Source organism: Chrysochloris asiatica, unplaced genomic scaffold (assembly GCF_000296735.1).
Source record: "Chrysochloris asiatica unplaced genomic scaffold, ChrAsi1.0 scaffold00078, whole genome shotgun sequence".
Lineage (NCBI taxonomy): Eukaryota > Metazoa > Chordata > Mammalia > Afrosoricida > Chrysochloridae > Chrysochloris > Chrysochloris asiatica.
This window is the reverse complement of record NW_006408596.1, coordinates 11,036,903-11,050,229: the sequence shown is the minus strand read 5'-3', so window position 1 is coordinate 11,050,229 and position 13,327 is coordinate 11,036,903. Positions and strand designations below refer to the sequence as shown.

The 13,327-nt window shown below is 40.9% G+C and overlaps 1 protein-coding gene across 1 annotated transcript in view; it reads left to right on the top strand.

Moving 5' to 3' along the window:
• FBXW8 (F-box and WD repeat domain containing 8) overlaps nucleotides 1-13,327 on the top strand; it is a 237,150-nt gene that overhangs the window by 208,878 nt on the left and 14,945 nt on the right. Inside the window, exon 8 of the mRNA XM_006865507.1 lies at nucleotides 5,030-5,157. Coding sequence (XP_006865569.1) covers nucleotides 5,030-5,157 — 128 coding nt within the window. The remainder of the gene's footprint in view (nucleotides 1-5,029; nucleotides 5,158-13,327) is intronic.

Sequence of the window (13,327 nt, the reverse complement as noted above, 5' to 3'; positions counted from 1 at the left end):
TGTTACTGTCCATTTTTGTTTATTTTTTTCTCCCTTATTCTGTTTTCACTATTATTTGTTTGCTTGTTTATTCTGTTTTGTTTTCTTGGGTGTATTTTTTTCTCTTGCTCCATCTGATGGATGCCTCCCCAGCTCAGTCACAACACTACCTCTTGCTCCACCTGATGGGTGCCTACCCAGCTTAGTCACAACACTACCTCTGCAGCTCTACCCACTGAACAAGAGCCAATGCCACCTCCTATATTCCAATGACAGACATCAGCCAACACCACCCACGCCCACTATAAATTGAGCTGCACAAATGGTGACTGTACAATGGCACACACACATGCTGTCATTCTCTAATCACATCCACTAGGAGATGGTGTGGCGCTGTGGGTTAACACGCCAGACTATAAAGCCGTTTGAACTGCAAGGTCAGTGGTTCAAGCTCACCAGCTGCTCTTAGGAAACCCCATACAGGGTCGCTATGGGTTGGAACCAACTCGATGGCACTTAACAACAAGAACACACCAACATTCAGTCATCAATTAAATACGAATACTACAGCACCAAAATGTCTTGGGAGACAGCAGACAATTTTAACTCACATGAAGAAATGAGAGAGTGGCTCAAACAAATGACCATGATACAGAGACAGAAAACATTTCTAAGAAAGAAAAGGTAATGGACCTATCTGAGAAACAATTTAAAAAAATTGTGTTTTAGATATCTTCAACAGACTGACAGAAAGATCAAGGAAAGCAAGGAGAACACATTTAAAAAAAAAAAAAAGAAGAGAAGAATTTAGGAAACACTGCAAGAACAAATAGTATAAATGCAAATTTTGAAATAATTCAAAACCTGCAAATAGAAATATAGAAGATTAATACTAAGATCTCAGAAGTGGACAATACACTGAGAGGGAAAAGGTATAGACTTAAAACAACAGAAATCCAAATTAAAGATAAACCATCCAATTATAATAGGCTAGATGAATGATCTGGATAAAGAATGAAAAAAATCAGAAGAAAGCCTGAGATTTACGTGGAACACCATGAAGAGGTGGCATAATTTATGGGCGACAGGAATTCCAGAATAGGAAGAGACAGTAAAAATCTCGGAGAAAAGTGTCAAATAGTTGCTGAAATGAAACTTCCCTAATATCTTGAAAGATGAGAAAGTAACCATTTAAGAAATTGAATGAACCCCAAGCAGGATACACCCCAAAAGAAAATCACCAAGACATACCAAAACGAAATGGTCCAAAGCCATGGAAAGAATTGCGTGTGTAGCTTGGGAAAAAAATGAAAAGTTACCTATAAAGGAGAACCAGTAATTAATAACCCAGCTACCTTTACAAAAATCAGTAAAGGGTGTTCTTCGGATTGAGAACCAACAACAGTAGACAACAACCCGAGATGAACATACATACTAACATCAAAATTCATAAAAGGGATATCAGAAAGATTGTGTAAACATTAAAACAACAGTAATGAAGAAAATGATGAGACCACTATTGTAAAAAGTTAAGAAAGGTTTTCTTGCTAAAAGAAACTTTCTATTATGCTCACCAGGGATGGGAGGGAAGGGAAAAGTATTGTATTCACTGGCTAGAGGTAGACACATGTAAACTTGGGTGATGGGGGAGGCAGTATACAACAAGACGGAGATTGGCACAGGAACAATGAAGGTTGTGGAACACACAGGGAGGAGTGCAAGAGTTCAAGTGAATAGAGATAATTACTGCTCACTGATGGTGTATGGAAGGGATTGCAGTCATTGTAATGACACGAAGTCCATGATTTCTTGAATGTGGACTGATCTGTTCTGAAAACCTTCACTCAATTTGCAATAAAAAGTTGGGAAAAAAATTAGGAACAACCAAATATGCATCCATATGGAATTCTCTATCCATAGAGAAATTATATATAGCCATTCAAAAGAAGAAGATTTTAGAAAAGAAACAAACAAAAAAACCCAAGATAGGTCTTTTAAGTACACTGACAGAAGAACTGTTCTCCAGACTTTTGGGGAAAATCAAGTTTCCAAACATTAATCCTATTCAGTGAACAGAAAAATATATCACACACACACGGATGTGTGTATAGGAGAGTTCTATAAGTATATACACCAAACTGTTATTCATGTCGGATGTGGTACAAGAATGTATTCTGTTTGAAATCAGAAAAAAGGGATTTTTTTTAGAAATTAAAGATTTCAGAGAAGTCTGCATAATTACAAGACTGAAAGTTAAGATTCTAAGATGAGGATTTTTAAAAATACTCTAAGATAGCTTCGGAAACACAAGGATATAAAAATTTCCTGCTGAAGTTATTTTTAAAACTATTACTTTCTTCTCTGTACTGTCCTCTCTATCAACCTAGAAAGCAGAAAGAAAGAGCAGCCAGCCCAGTGTATTTTGACTATACACACAGCACTTCTTATAGTTATCTTTGCAAAATGTGTACCAGTCTTAATGTGGTGTAGGTGTTTTAAATCATTCTTCAAGAAACATCTAGCTCCTGTAAAAATTTGCCCTGTAATCACTATATAACCTCCTTTGTAACATACACTTAGTACTTAAAGAAAAAAAATCCCAACATCTATTGATTTGGCGGTCACATTAGTGCAGAACATTTTCCCCAAGATTTTAGCTCTGGGTAGTTTTTTTCCTTCTTTCCAGCTAGCCATACACCTCTGAGAATGAGTCAAGTGGCCATGGATTGAGACTCACCCAACTAGAGCAATAAAGAGAAAAATTAGTCTAATGCATGGTCTTAACAAGAGGGAGAGTGTGAGCATGAATAATTAATCTCACTAGTCTGTGGCAATCAGATCAAATGAACTCCCATTTGCTCAACCTTATTAAAAGAGAGAGAGTGCGGGCGGGAGGGAGAGATGGTAAAGGTCGTTAAGGGACCCGTAACGTGGAAAGAACCGCCTTGGAGATGGGTAATGTATTTTCTACTCTCTGTGGTCTTTAACTAAACGTCATGGTAAAGGTGCTCTTTGCATAGTTCTGATTCATTGAATTATTAAACATTCTAGAAAATACTTGATTTGTGATTAGTAACTCAGATGTCTTTATGATGAATTTGTAGTCCTTTTTTTTGGCAAGTCTTTGTTTGGGTCTCACTGTGTCACTTAGAAATGAGCAACTTACTTGTCAAAAAAGAACATCTTAGAAAATCAGATTTTAATTCTTTTATATATGTGGGCATTTTGCTGATTACATAGGTCTACTTGGAGTATTTACAAACAAGAAAATATGGAGCCCAAGAACCCTATTAAAATCTATGCATTGATACAGAGGTATAGAATATTATGCTTTTAACACTCTGAGTAGCTTGTTCTTCCCCCAGTGCTGGTTTATGCAATTAGGTTATTAACTGTAGACAGAAGGTTTGATTATTTCTGTGTTCTCATTTAGAATAATAATGTTATTTTGGATGTTTAGAGTTGTTGAAACTTTCGGAGTCAGAAACTTTTCTTTTCAGCAGTATCTTAGCTTAGCTTGTCCTCTGTAGTCTTTATATAGCTGCTACTTTCAGAAGAACGAGTCCTGTTATGCTGTTTTCGCTGTAAGCAAGTACCAGAGAGTCACTTGTTGGAAGTATGTATTGACAAAGAGATGGTCTGCAAGGTGGAGATGATTCAGAACTTCTCAACACCAGAATAAACATATGCAAATCTATAACCGATAAATCTACAATTGGGGGTGGGGGAGATGGAGGGAGAAAGCACACCACTGTATTTGTGTATGCTTCAAGGAGGCAGTGTCTTGATAACACATCAATACTGAAACTTTTGGGTTCAGTGACTAATTTAAAAATATTAATCATGTGATCAGTAGAATACAGTGTATGCCGAGAGTATGTGTGTGTGCCTGTGCGTGCCTTGAATTGTGAATTTTGGGACAAAGACTGGGAACTTAGCACCTATAACACTGACCATGTGGTGGTGGTTATTAAGTGCTGTAAGTCGGCTCTAACTTAAAACCACCCTGTATCGGCTTTCCAAGGAGTGGTTGGTGGGTTTGAACTGCCGACCTTGTGGTTTGCGGCCCAGTTCTGATCCTACAGAGCCACACCAGGAGACACTGACCATAGCAAGTATTTAATGTTAATCGAATGACCAAGATTTCTAGTTAAAAACTTAATGGATCAGGCCTTTGTTTTTGTTGCTTTAAACTTTTCCTGGAGAGCTAGTACTCTTTAACAGTGTTCTGATATTATAATATACTATAGAGATAAAGTAAGGAGCTCTGGTAGCGTAGTGGTTACGAATCGGGCTGCGAACCATAAGGTCAGCAGTTCGAAACTACCAGCGGTTCCGCGGGAGAAAGATGAGGCGTTCTGCTCCCGTAAAGATTAACAGCCTCGGAAACCCTGTGCAGGGTCGCTATGAGTCGGAACCGACTCCACGGCACATAACAACAACAACAACAACAACATAGAGATAAAAGGTCCCTTTCTTATTTGCCTTCATACCTGTGGAACAGAACTTTTTAAGATCCACAAGCAGACATTGGGTATTTGAAAGGAAAAGACTGTGTTTGGTTTGTAGTTTAGTCAGAGGAACCATCCAGTGGTTAGCTCTACAAGCGTCTCTCCCTGGATACTGGTGCTGTCAACATGTATGTGTATTTTTCTGTCAACAGAGGGAGGACCTAAGGTGGCTCTTCTGCACCGTCCTTGCACAGTCTTCCCATTGATTCCAAATCAGAAGCTGCGGAGGCCCTTAAGTTTCTAGATTACTTTTACTATGTGAACAGTCAAAATGTCATCCATTGTATATATAGTTCTTTCTTGTCTCCTATGAGTTTGTTTACACCTTGGCTGAAGAACTCTTGAGTACATGTTCCTTTTGTCATATGATAATAACTGCATCCCTGTACTGCTCTTAACCTGGAGCCAACTGAGCAACAGAACATCTTTGCTAAGAGTGAGTGGTAGTGACCAGGCTATGTGACATTGCTGAAATGAAAGCGTGGATGTAGTTCTGCTGGGTGTAATTGTCGACTCCTGTGTTTTCTTTCCTCCACCAGATCCTGGTGTGCAACCTGGAAGCAGAACGCTGCATCTCGAAGCTGGGTAATGCGCTTGGTGACTTTACTTGTGTCAACCTTCGAGACAGTCCTCCCAGCCTCTTGGTCAGTGGAAACATGGACAGGAGGTAGGTGTGAATAAGGAGCAGCTTCAGTTTGGGGGTGGCCTCGGTGCTCAGCTTCACAGCCCTTAGTTCTCCCACCATGGCTCTGCCCACCTTGAGCTCAGCCTGGAGCCCCTAAATGCTGTCTCTGTGAACTTGGAGAACAAAGTGCACTATTAGGTAATAGTTGGAAATAGCTGGGTTCCTGCTTCATTTCTGAAGCACCAGGGGAAGGTTTCCTTTTAAGCCATTTGGTGGACGCAGTTGGTGGAAGGTCCTGTGAGACCACTTGGAATATTTTTTGTCCCCTGCTGCAAAATTTGTTTGGCATTTAAAAGCTCACTTTCTAATATTAAAAACAATAACCTAAGGGATGAATCATGTTCAACAAAATAGGGTTGCCTGCCAAATGATGTCAAGAGTGTATTTCAGCACACTGTGGTGTCCCTCTGGTGATGGGGAACAAAAGAGACTTCATGTGAACAGATTCCAGTTTCTATTTAGCTGATTAGCAGTCTTCTCTTTAACGCATTGGCTTAGGGAGTCGGATTTTCCCGGTACAGGCTCCGGTGCCAGCCACGGACGCTCCAGGAACCATCAGCACGAGAGGATTAAAGTGCTTGAAAAAGACCCTGAATCCAAATTTTAGGTTTCTCTCCCTCCCTGCCTTCTCTCTCCCTTGTCTTTCCTTTTTCTTTTTTTGGCTGGTTATCTGCCATGTCTGATCCAGTGCCCTGAAGAGAGGTAGCATGGCGGGAGGCCAGGCTCTGCCGGTGCCCCTCCCCTGTGCCCGGCCCCGGGCTGCAGGTGGTGGTCTGCTTGGTGGTGGGTATCAGATTGGGAGGCGGGAACTCCTCCATGCCAAATCCCGGACCTCTGTCCTGCCAGTGTAGCAGCTTGCAAAAATAATTATTTTGTCAAATAATATTTTCAATTCCCGACCTCCACCTCTCTAACTACTCTCTCCTCTTAGAACAAAAAGATAACCTGAGTGTACTTGTTAGAAAGTACACATTATTTATTTCTGTCCCTTTTCTCAAGGCCTCCTAAAGTGGCACCTACTTTGACGCTTGGGAACGGAACTCTTCAGTGCTGTATGTCCAGGCAGTTTTTCTCTTGAAAAAACCCACTACCACCAGGCTTACTAAGTAGCCTCCTTGTATAACACAACATGGGAAAGAAACCAGTTTCCAGCTGGATGCTGTTTTCCTTACCAACACTGAGCTGTATACAAAGGGCCCAAGCTTCTCCCCTTAGCTCCTAGCAGCTACTCATTTTCCCCAGAGGGCAAATGCAGAGGGCTCTTTGGGGCATCCACTTGGGAAGGTTGGGGATTAATCCACAGCTTACACGCCTGAGCATTTAGAATTTCAAGGTCAGTGAGGCTCACAGGACATCTGAGGTATGTTCCAGAGAAAAGGCCTCTCTGCCTTCTATATATATCACTTAGCTCTATTAGCTCTAGAAATTTCCAGAGGGAACATAATGACCATTATCACCTGTCCATTGCACCACCACTTGAGAGAACAAGGGAGACTTGGTAAAGCAGATGTCTAACTTCGAGCAGGGATGCCTTGTTATGTAGCTATTGCTGGAAGTGGAGCCAGACGATGAGTGTAAAAGGGCTCTCTGATCTTTGTTTACAGTAGTAGTTTATGGTGTTCTGGAGAGACGTCTACATAGTCAATTTTGTTCCCATTTGTTAATTTCTAGACAAACTTTTCATTGGCAGTTTTCACATCTTGGCTTCAGAGTCATTGTTGACCTTTTGGTCTCATTTAGATGGTTTTTTCAGTAGAGCCAATGTGTACTATGTCCTTTGTGTGCCACTCTGTTATTTCCCTAAAACCTGATCTCGGGATTGTTTCGGTTCAAGGCCTAAAGAGTATCTCAGGGCAGGAGTCTCAGGGAGTCTTCTGGTCTCAACTGGTCAAGTAAGTGTAGACTTTTTAATGACTTGAGTGGTTTCATGTTTTTCCCCTCATTGATCAGGATCCACCTATTGTGGTTGGTCGTGGTAGCTCGGTACCATCTAGATCTTACAGTTGGTCTTTGGGTTGTTGAGGCTGTGTCTTATGCAGACTTTTAGCCCTATAGAAGAGGTCTTCTCTAAGACTTTGCTTTCCTTCTCTGGTCATTTTGAAGTCCAAATATAACCATGTTAAGTCCATTCTATTAGTAAACCAATGCTGTGTGTGTGTTTTTTTTAAAACTCTGTGACTTTATGGGTAAGAACAGACTAGTGATACGGAGTTGGAAAGTCTTAGGCTGGAGTATTAAGCAGGGCCTGTCCTGGGCTGTGACCACTGCTGGTACCTCAGGGGCCAGCCTCATATATGAGGTCGCTCTTGAGGAATCACAATAACAGTGTTAGCTGTGTGCATTGAAAACACAGATGTTAATCTAGTTTTGTTCTGTTGGTTTTTTTAAAGGTTTTATTGTGAATTGAGTGATAGTTTACATGGGAGAACATCGGTTTTACACTCATCATTTGATTGCAATGGTTAATCTAGTTTTTAAAATAAAAATTTACATTTGGAAAAAGGAAGGGATGAAGAATGGAGCCATGTAAGTGTGGAGGCAGTAAGTCTTCTTCCCCACAGGCTCAAGGACTGATGCCTGCCTGGGTTAGTACGGCTTAGGGTTCATTTCAAAAGAGGGAAGAAGGGGTCAGATATTACTCTGAAAGAACTACGTGCTTGGCTGATGCATTTTAATAGAAAATGCTATAACCTCCTTCTTTTTATTTAAAAAAAACGAATTCCCACTGCATTCTCTTAGTACTTTATAAATAACTTGAGAATGAAATGGACTCTAGAGATACATAAAACTGTCCTAGGTTAGGACAACAATAAAGTAATTTTCCATTAAGTAAGGAAATCAGCTTGAGTAGTTTGCAAACACGGGTAGAATTTTGCAAGGAGTTTTATTTTTTGGAGGAAAAAAAATAAAGACAGTTAACCTAACCTGTCACCTTTTCCCAAACAAAACAGGATAATGAGAGTCTGATGAAGAATAAGAGAGTGAGCGAGATGGAAACAGGGTTATTGACAGTGCTTTTCCCTTGCTAGGAGGAAGGTTGTACAGTGGGGTTGTGGGTGGGGTTTTGGCACAGCAGCTTTATCGATAAGGGACCCATGAGTTATTTCTAAACACATTTATTTTGTCTTCTGAGACAGAGAAGAGAAATGAGTAATGATGCAGGTGGAGTGATTGATGAACCTGCCGTATTAGTATGGGGTGCTTGAGTCTGTTGTACCTACCACAGTGTCTTAGCACATCTCTGGTAGTTGTTAAGTTGTTGGGAAGTGCCCTCAAGTCATTTGTGACCCTGTACAGATAACAGTTTCTGAGGAACAGTTAGTGGGTTTGAACTGCCAACCTTGCAGTTTGCCATCCAGTGTCTTAGCACAGTGCCTGGTACTTACAGTTAGCATGTGCTTCTACTAAATAATGTGTTCTACTAAATAATGATGCTTCTCATAGTCAGTGGAAGAAGCCTTTGCTAGCATAGTGGTTACAAGTCGGGCCACTAACCCCAAGGTCAGCAGTTCGAAATTACCAGCTGTTCCATGGGAGAACGATGAGGCTTTCTCTTCCCATAAAGATTGACAGCCTCAGAAACTGTATGCTCTGAGTGGGAACCGACTCCATGACACACCACCACCACCTTAGTCAGTGGTGCCTTTAATTAAATGTAGGGGGGCTTCAAAAAGTTCATCAGAATAGTCCATTATCTTTTCATTTTTCTGTGAGCTTTTTGAAGCTCTCTTGTATTTGTTCACTGTAAGACAAATAATAACTTAGAATATTCTTGAGAAGGATGACTAGATTAAAATAAATCTTTCAGGAAATGGAACACTTTGTTTGGGGGGACGTTAGGGAGTTTCTGGAGTCTATACATTTATGTCTTCCACCAACTTCGGGATGTTCTCAGCCATTATGTCTTCAGATATTTTTCTGTACTAATACCTTTCTCCTCTGGGCAAACAATGACATGAGTGTTTGACTTTTGAAATTGTCACATTGTCATGTAGACCATCTGTTTTCTTGTGCACAAACGTTTGTTTTCTTTCTGTCTTAAGATTAGATAAAATTCTAATTTTAGACTCACGGGCTTTCCTCTCCATTCTACTATTGAGCCCATCCAGTGGATTTTTTTATTTTAGAGACTGTATTGTTTGGCTCTAAAATTTACCAATCAGTTCTTTTATATAGTTCCTGCTTGTCTACTGGAAACATCACTCTTCACACTCCCTTTTGCGTCTGTCCTAGAATAAGGCTACAGTAGCTGCCTTATAGTCATCCATAAGCCCTCAAATGTGAGTCTTCTCAGGGTTGACATCTGTTCATTGTCTTCCCTTGACGATGAGTCACGTTTTTCAGGTGTTTTTTGTTTCGTTTGTTCTTGTATGTCAAGTAATTATTGTATTCTGGACATTGTGAATGTATATTGTGTACACTTTGGATCCTGTCATGTGAAGGTAAGTCTGAAAGTATTGCTAGTAGGGTTCTACTTCAGACATACATGGGTTTATTCCAAACAAAACATGTTTAAACATGTCTCTGCAATCTGTGGGTGGCAGCAGACAAGTTCTCTCAGTAAGACAATTTGTCTTAGTCCCATTAGGGAGCCTTCACACAAAAAAAGGCAATCAAGACAGTGACTTCTGAGGGGATCTGCTGGGCCAGTTAAATTCAAGATAGAGAGATCAGGGATTCCGAAGACGAAATTTTGACAGAGTTTCTTAAAGACACAGCATGATCATAGGAGTTATTATGGAAACATTTTAAGAAAATTGAAAACGGCATTGGTGAGAAAAGAAAGTTGTGCCGAGGAGTTTTTTCCCTCCATCATGACAGTGCACTTGCTTATTCTTCAAGGGTGGCCAGGGCTGGCTTACAGGAATTTCATTAGGAAACTTTACCCCTCCTTGCTATTGCCCTTTCAATAAGTTTGTTCTTAACACTTAAAGAACATTGAAAAGAAACACAATTTGAGTCACTCAGGCATTCCAAACTTGCCATTTTGATGCAGAGTTCTTCAGAAAAGTATTAGGGAGCTGCATGTGACTCTTCCCCAGACAGGGCAGAGGTCAAGGGTTACAGGGCGAGCAGCAGAGACATAGAAAGAGGCGTATCTGCCGAGCACTTCCGACTAGAGGCTTTCTAGAACGAAAACTGTCTCCTGACTTGTTGCTGATCCTGACTAGTAACCTCTTACTTCCCTAAAACACTATAATTGTGAGGGGAAAAAGAAATATTTTGATATTTTTGCTTAATAACAGCTTCTATAACTTTGAAGCTGTGCTCTTTGGCTTACCCCCATATAACCTTCTGAAGAATTTTATATGTTTTAAACAAGCAGTCACCCTAGCTAGGTTCAGTCTTGCTTTCTGTAGCCAGTAATTGTAACGTCACTTCTGTTTCCAAAGCCTTTGCTATGCTGTAAGTCTGTCCCTTGCTTATGCCCAGGGACACTGTACATCTGAGATGTGGCAGTGGTTCAGTTCATTCCTTTCTCATGGTATTTGCTATACTGCATTGAACCTGCACAGTTCAGGGGTGAGCCTGGAATTTGTGTGGCTTCATATTCAGTATTATAGGAGTCCCTTCTCCTGGAAACTTTGATACTCTCTATTCGAGCCTGGAAGGCCTGCTTTCTGGTCCTCTGGCCAGAAAGAAGGGGTGTCTCTCCACGTTTTACCTGCCGGTGTGGCTGTTACCTCTGAGCAGCTCTGTGACTGGGGCCTGCCCATAGAGCAGAACTGCAAGAGAAAAGCAAAAGGCTGGAAACCAAAGGTATCCCCACACTCTCTAAAATGTCCGGCCCCTTTCCTTGCCTTAACCACTCAGCTCTTCTTCGGAGCCCATATTAAGGGCAAAGTTGACAGAGAAAAGAGGAGGGAAATGGAAAATTCTCCCCCAGATGTGATTCTCCACCATCCGCCTACTTTAGTTGACTTTCACAGTGCTCAGGGGTTTGCCTTTTGTATTTTGGTCCAGGGGTTTGGATTGTAATCAGTACAGACATAGGCAGCAATGGGCTTATTACTCCATCTTGGCGTGAATCAGGACTCCCACTTTCTTGTCAATGATTTAAATAAACACTGTGATTGACAAGACAGGGTTGTATGAAAGAGGTCCTTTTCCCTTCTGTCATTCTGTTCTTTCTTCTGTGATCTCATTCTTCTCCAATGAAATCACAGGTCTAACATAGAGAAGCTTATCATTGCTCCACTGATAAGAGCCTGCTGGTAAGGGCACATGTCAGGCTGTTGTTACTGGTTGCCAAGGTGACAATCACTGAACCAACAAACCCCCCAGTCTTTCCCCCCCAATGTTGTCACATTGTAAAATTTTATAGCAGCTTTATTGAGGTGAATTTCACATAACCTGTAATTCACAAGTTGTAAACATCAGTGGTTTTTAGTAAGTTGACAGGGTTGTGCAACACCCCCACAGTGAAGTTTTCAAACACTGTCTTCAGCCTGTACTGCACCCTCCCATTCCCAACAGCTCTGGACAGCCACTCATTGGTCTCTTTGAATTTGCCTGTTGTTGACATTTCGTGCAAACACGGCCATACATTACAGGCAGTTTCCAGGAGATGAGTGTGATCTGTTCCATGTCTGTAAGAACTGGTAAGTCAATTCGAACTCAGAGTGGGCTCGAAGCCTTTTCAGTGATTGAAGGTGGGTGAGTGTGATGAAAATGTGTTGAGAGTAGTTGCTCACTCGTTTTTTAAATGAGGACAAGTTTACGTAACCTTAACACAGGGCCTCGAAGATGACTGACCAGAGTCATCTGTGTTCAGATAACAGCTGACCCACACTGCTTTTAATGTGTGTGGCTCTCCACAGTCCTGCTACTACCCAGTCTTACACATCAGGCTCCTCAAAGGGCTCACAACGCCCCTTTGAGTCTCCCATTACAGGGCTTTGATTTGTAATTTTTCCCATTCTAGTTAACATGATGAATCAGGTCAGTCCCTGTTTCACTTTGTCGACCAACCGTGCCAGACCAGTTCAGAGCACTGTAAGTTACCTGCAAGTTGGATGTGCATACTCCAGGAACTGCCCATATATGGCCCTTTGTGACTGGCTTCTTTCCATTAACAGTGTTTTCAAGATTCATCTAGCGTTGTTAAGTACCATCAAGTCGGTTCTAACTCGGAGAGACCCTGTATAGGGTTTATGAGGAGGAGCTGGTGGATTTGAACTGCCGACCCTTCGGTTCAAACTGATCTTGTGGTCCAGTACATTTCCTGCCACGCCACACAAGGATTACTCATCCACTATAGCACATACCAATATGTCCCTCTTTTTCATGGCTAAATAATAGTCTCATTTTTGGATATATACCACATTTTGTTTATCCATTCATCGACATCGGGTACTTTTCATTGGCTATTCTGAACAATGCTGCTGTTAACATTCAGATACAAGCTTTTATGTGAACATGTTTTCACCTCTCTTGGGCATAGGAGTGGTATCTCATTGTGATTTTTATTTGCTTTCCCTGATGGTTACTGTTGAATGGCTTTTCATGTGCGTGTTGGGCATCTGTCCCTTTTGGAGACGTGTTTATTCAGCTTCTGTGCTTATCTTTAATTTGGCATGTCTCTTTTTAGTTTTTTCACTGAGTTTTAAGAATTGTGGGTTGTTGTTTTTTTAACTTTGACTGTGAATTGAGTGGTTTACAAACAAGATCATCAGCTTTACATTCAGCAAATCATACACTTTGTTTCATCTCCATTACAGTCCCCTCCCTGCAACAAGGGTTATCCTTCTTTCTCCCTGTGGTTCTCCATTTAGCTTATATTTTGCAAATAAACAAAGTAAAAATATCTGCACACATACAAAACAAAACAGAAAATATGCATTCATTTGAATGTCCAAAGGGTCCATTCTGAAAGTCAGCCTCCTGCCCTCAGGCATACAGCCTCAGAGTTCTGAGAGGTTTCGTATGTGCTGGATACCAATCCCTTACACACAGATAATTCGCAAATGCTTTCTCACATTCTGTGGACTGTCTGTTTACTTTCTGGGTGTGTCATATGAATCACAAAGGTTTTTAATTTTGATGAAATTCAGTTTTTTTGTTTGTTTTTAAGGTTTTTATTGTGGATTGAGTGAAAGTTTACAGGGCATATCATCAGTTTTTACATTCAACAAATCATACACCTTGTTTC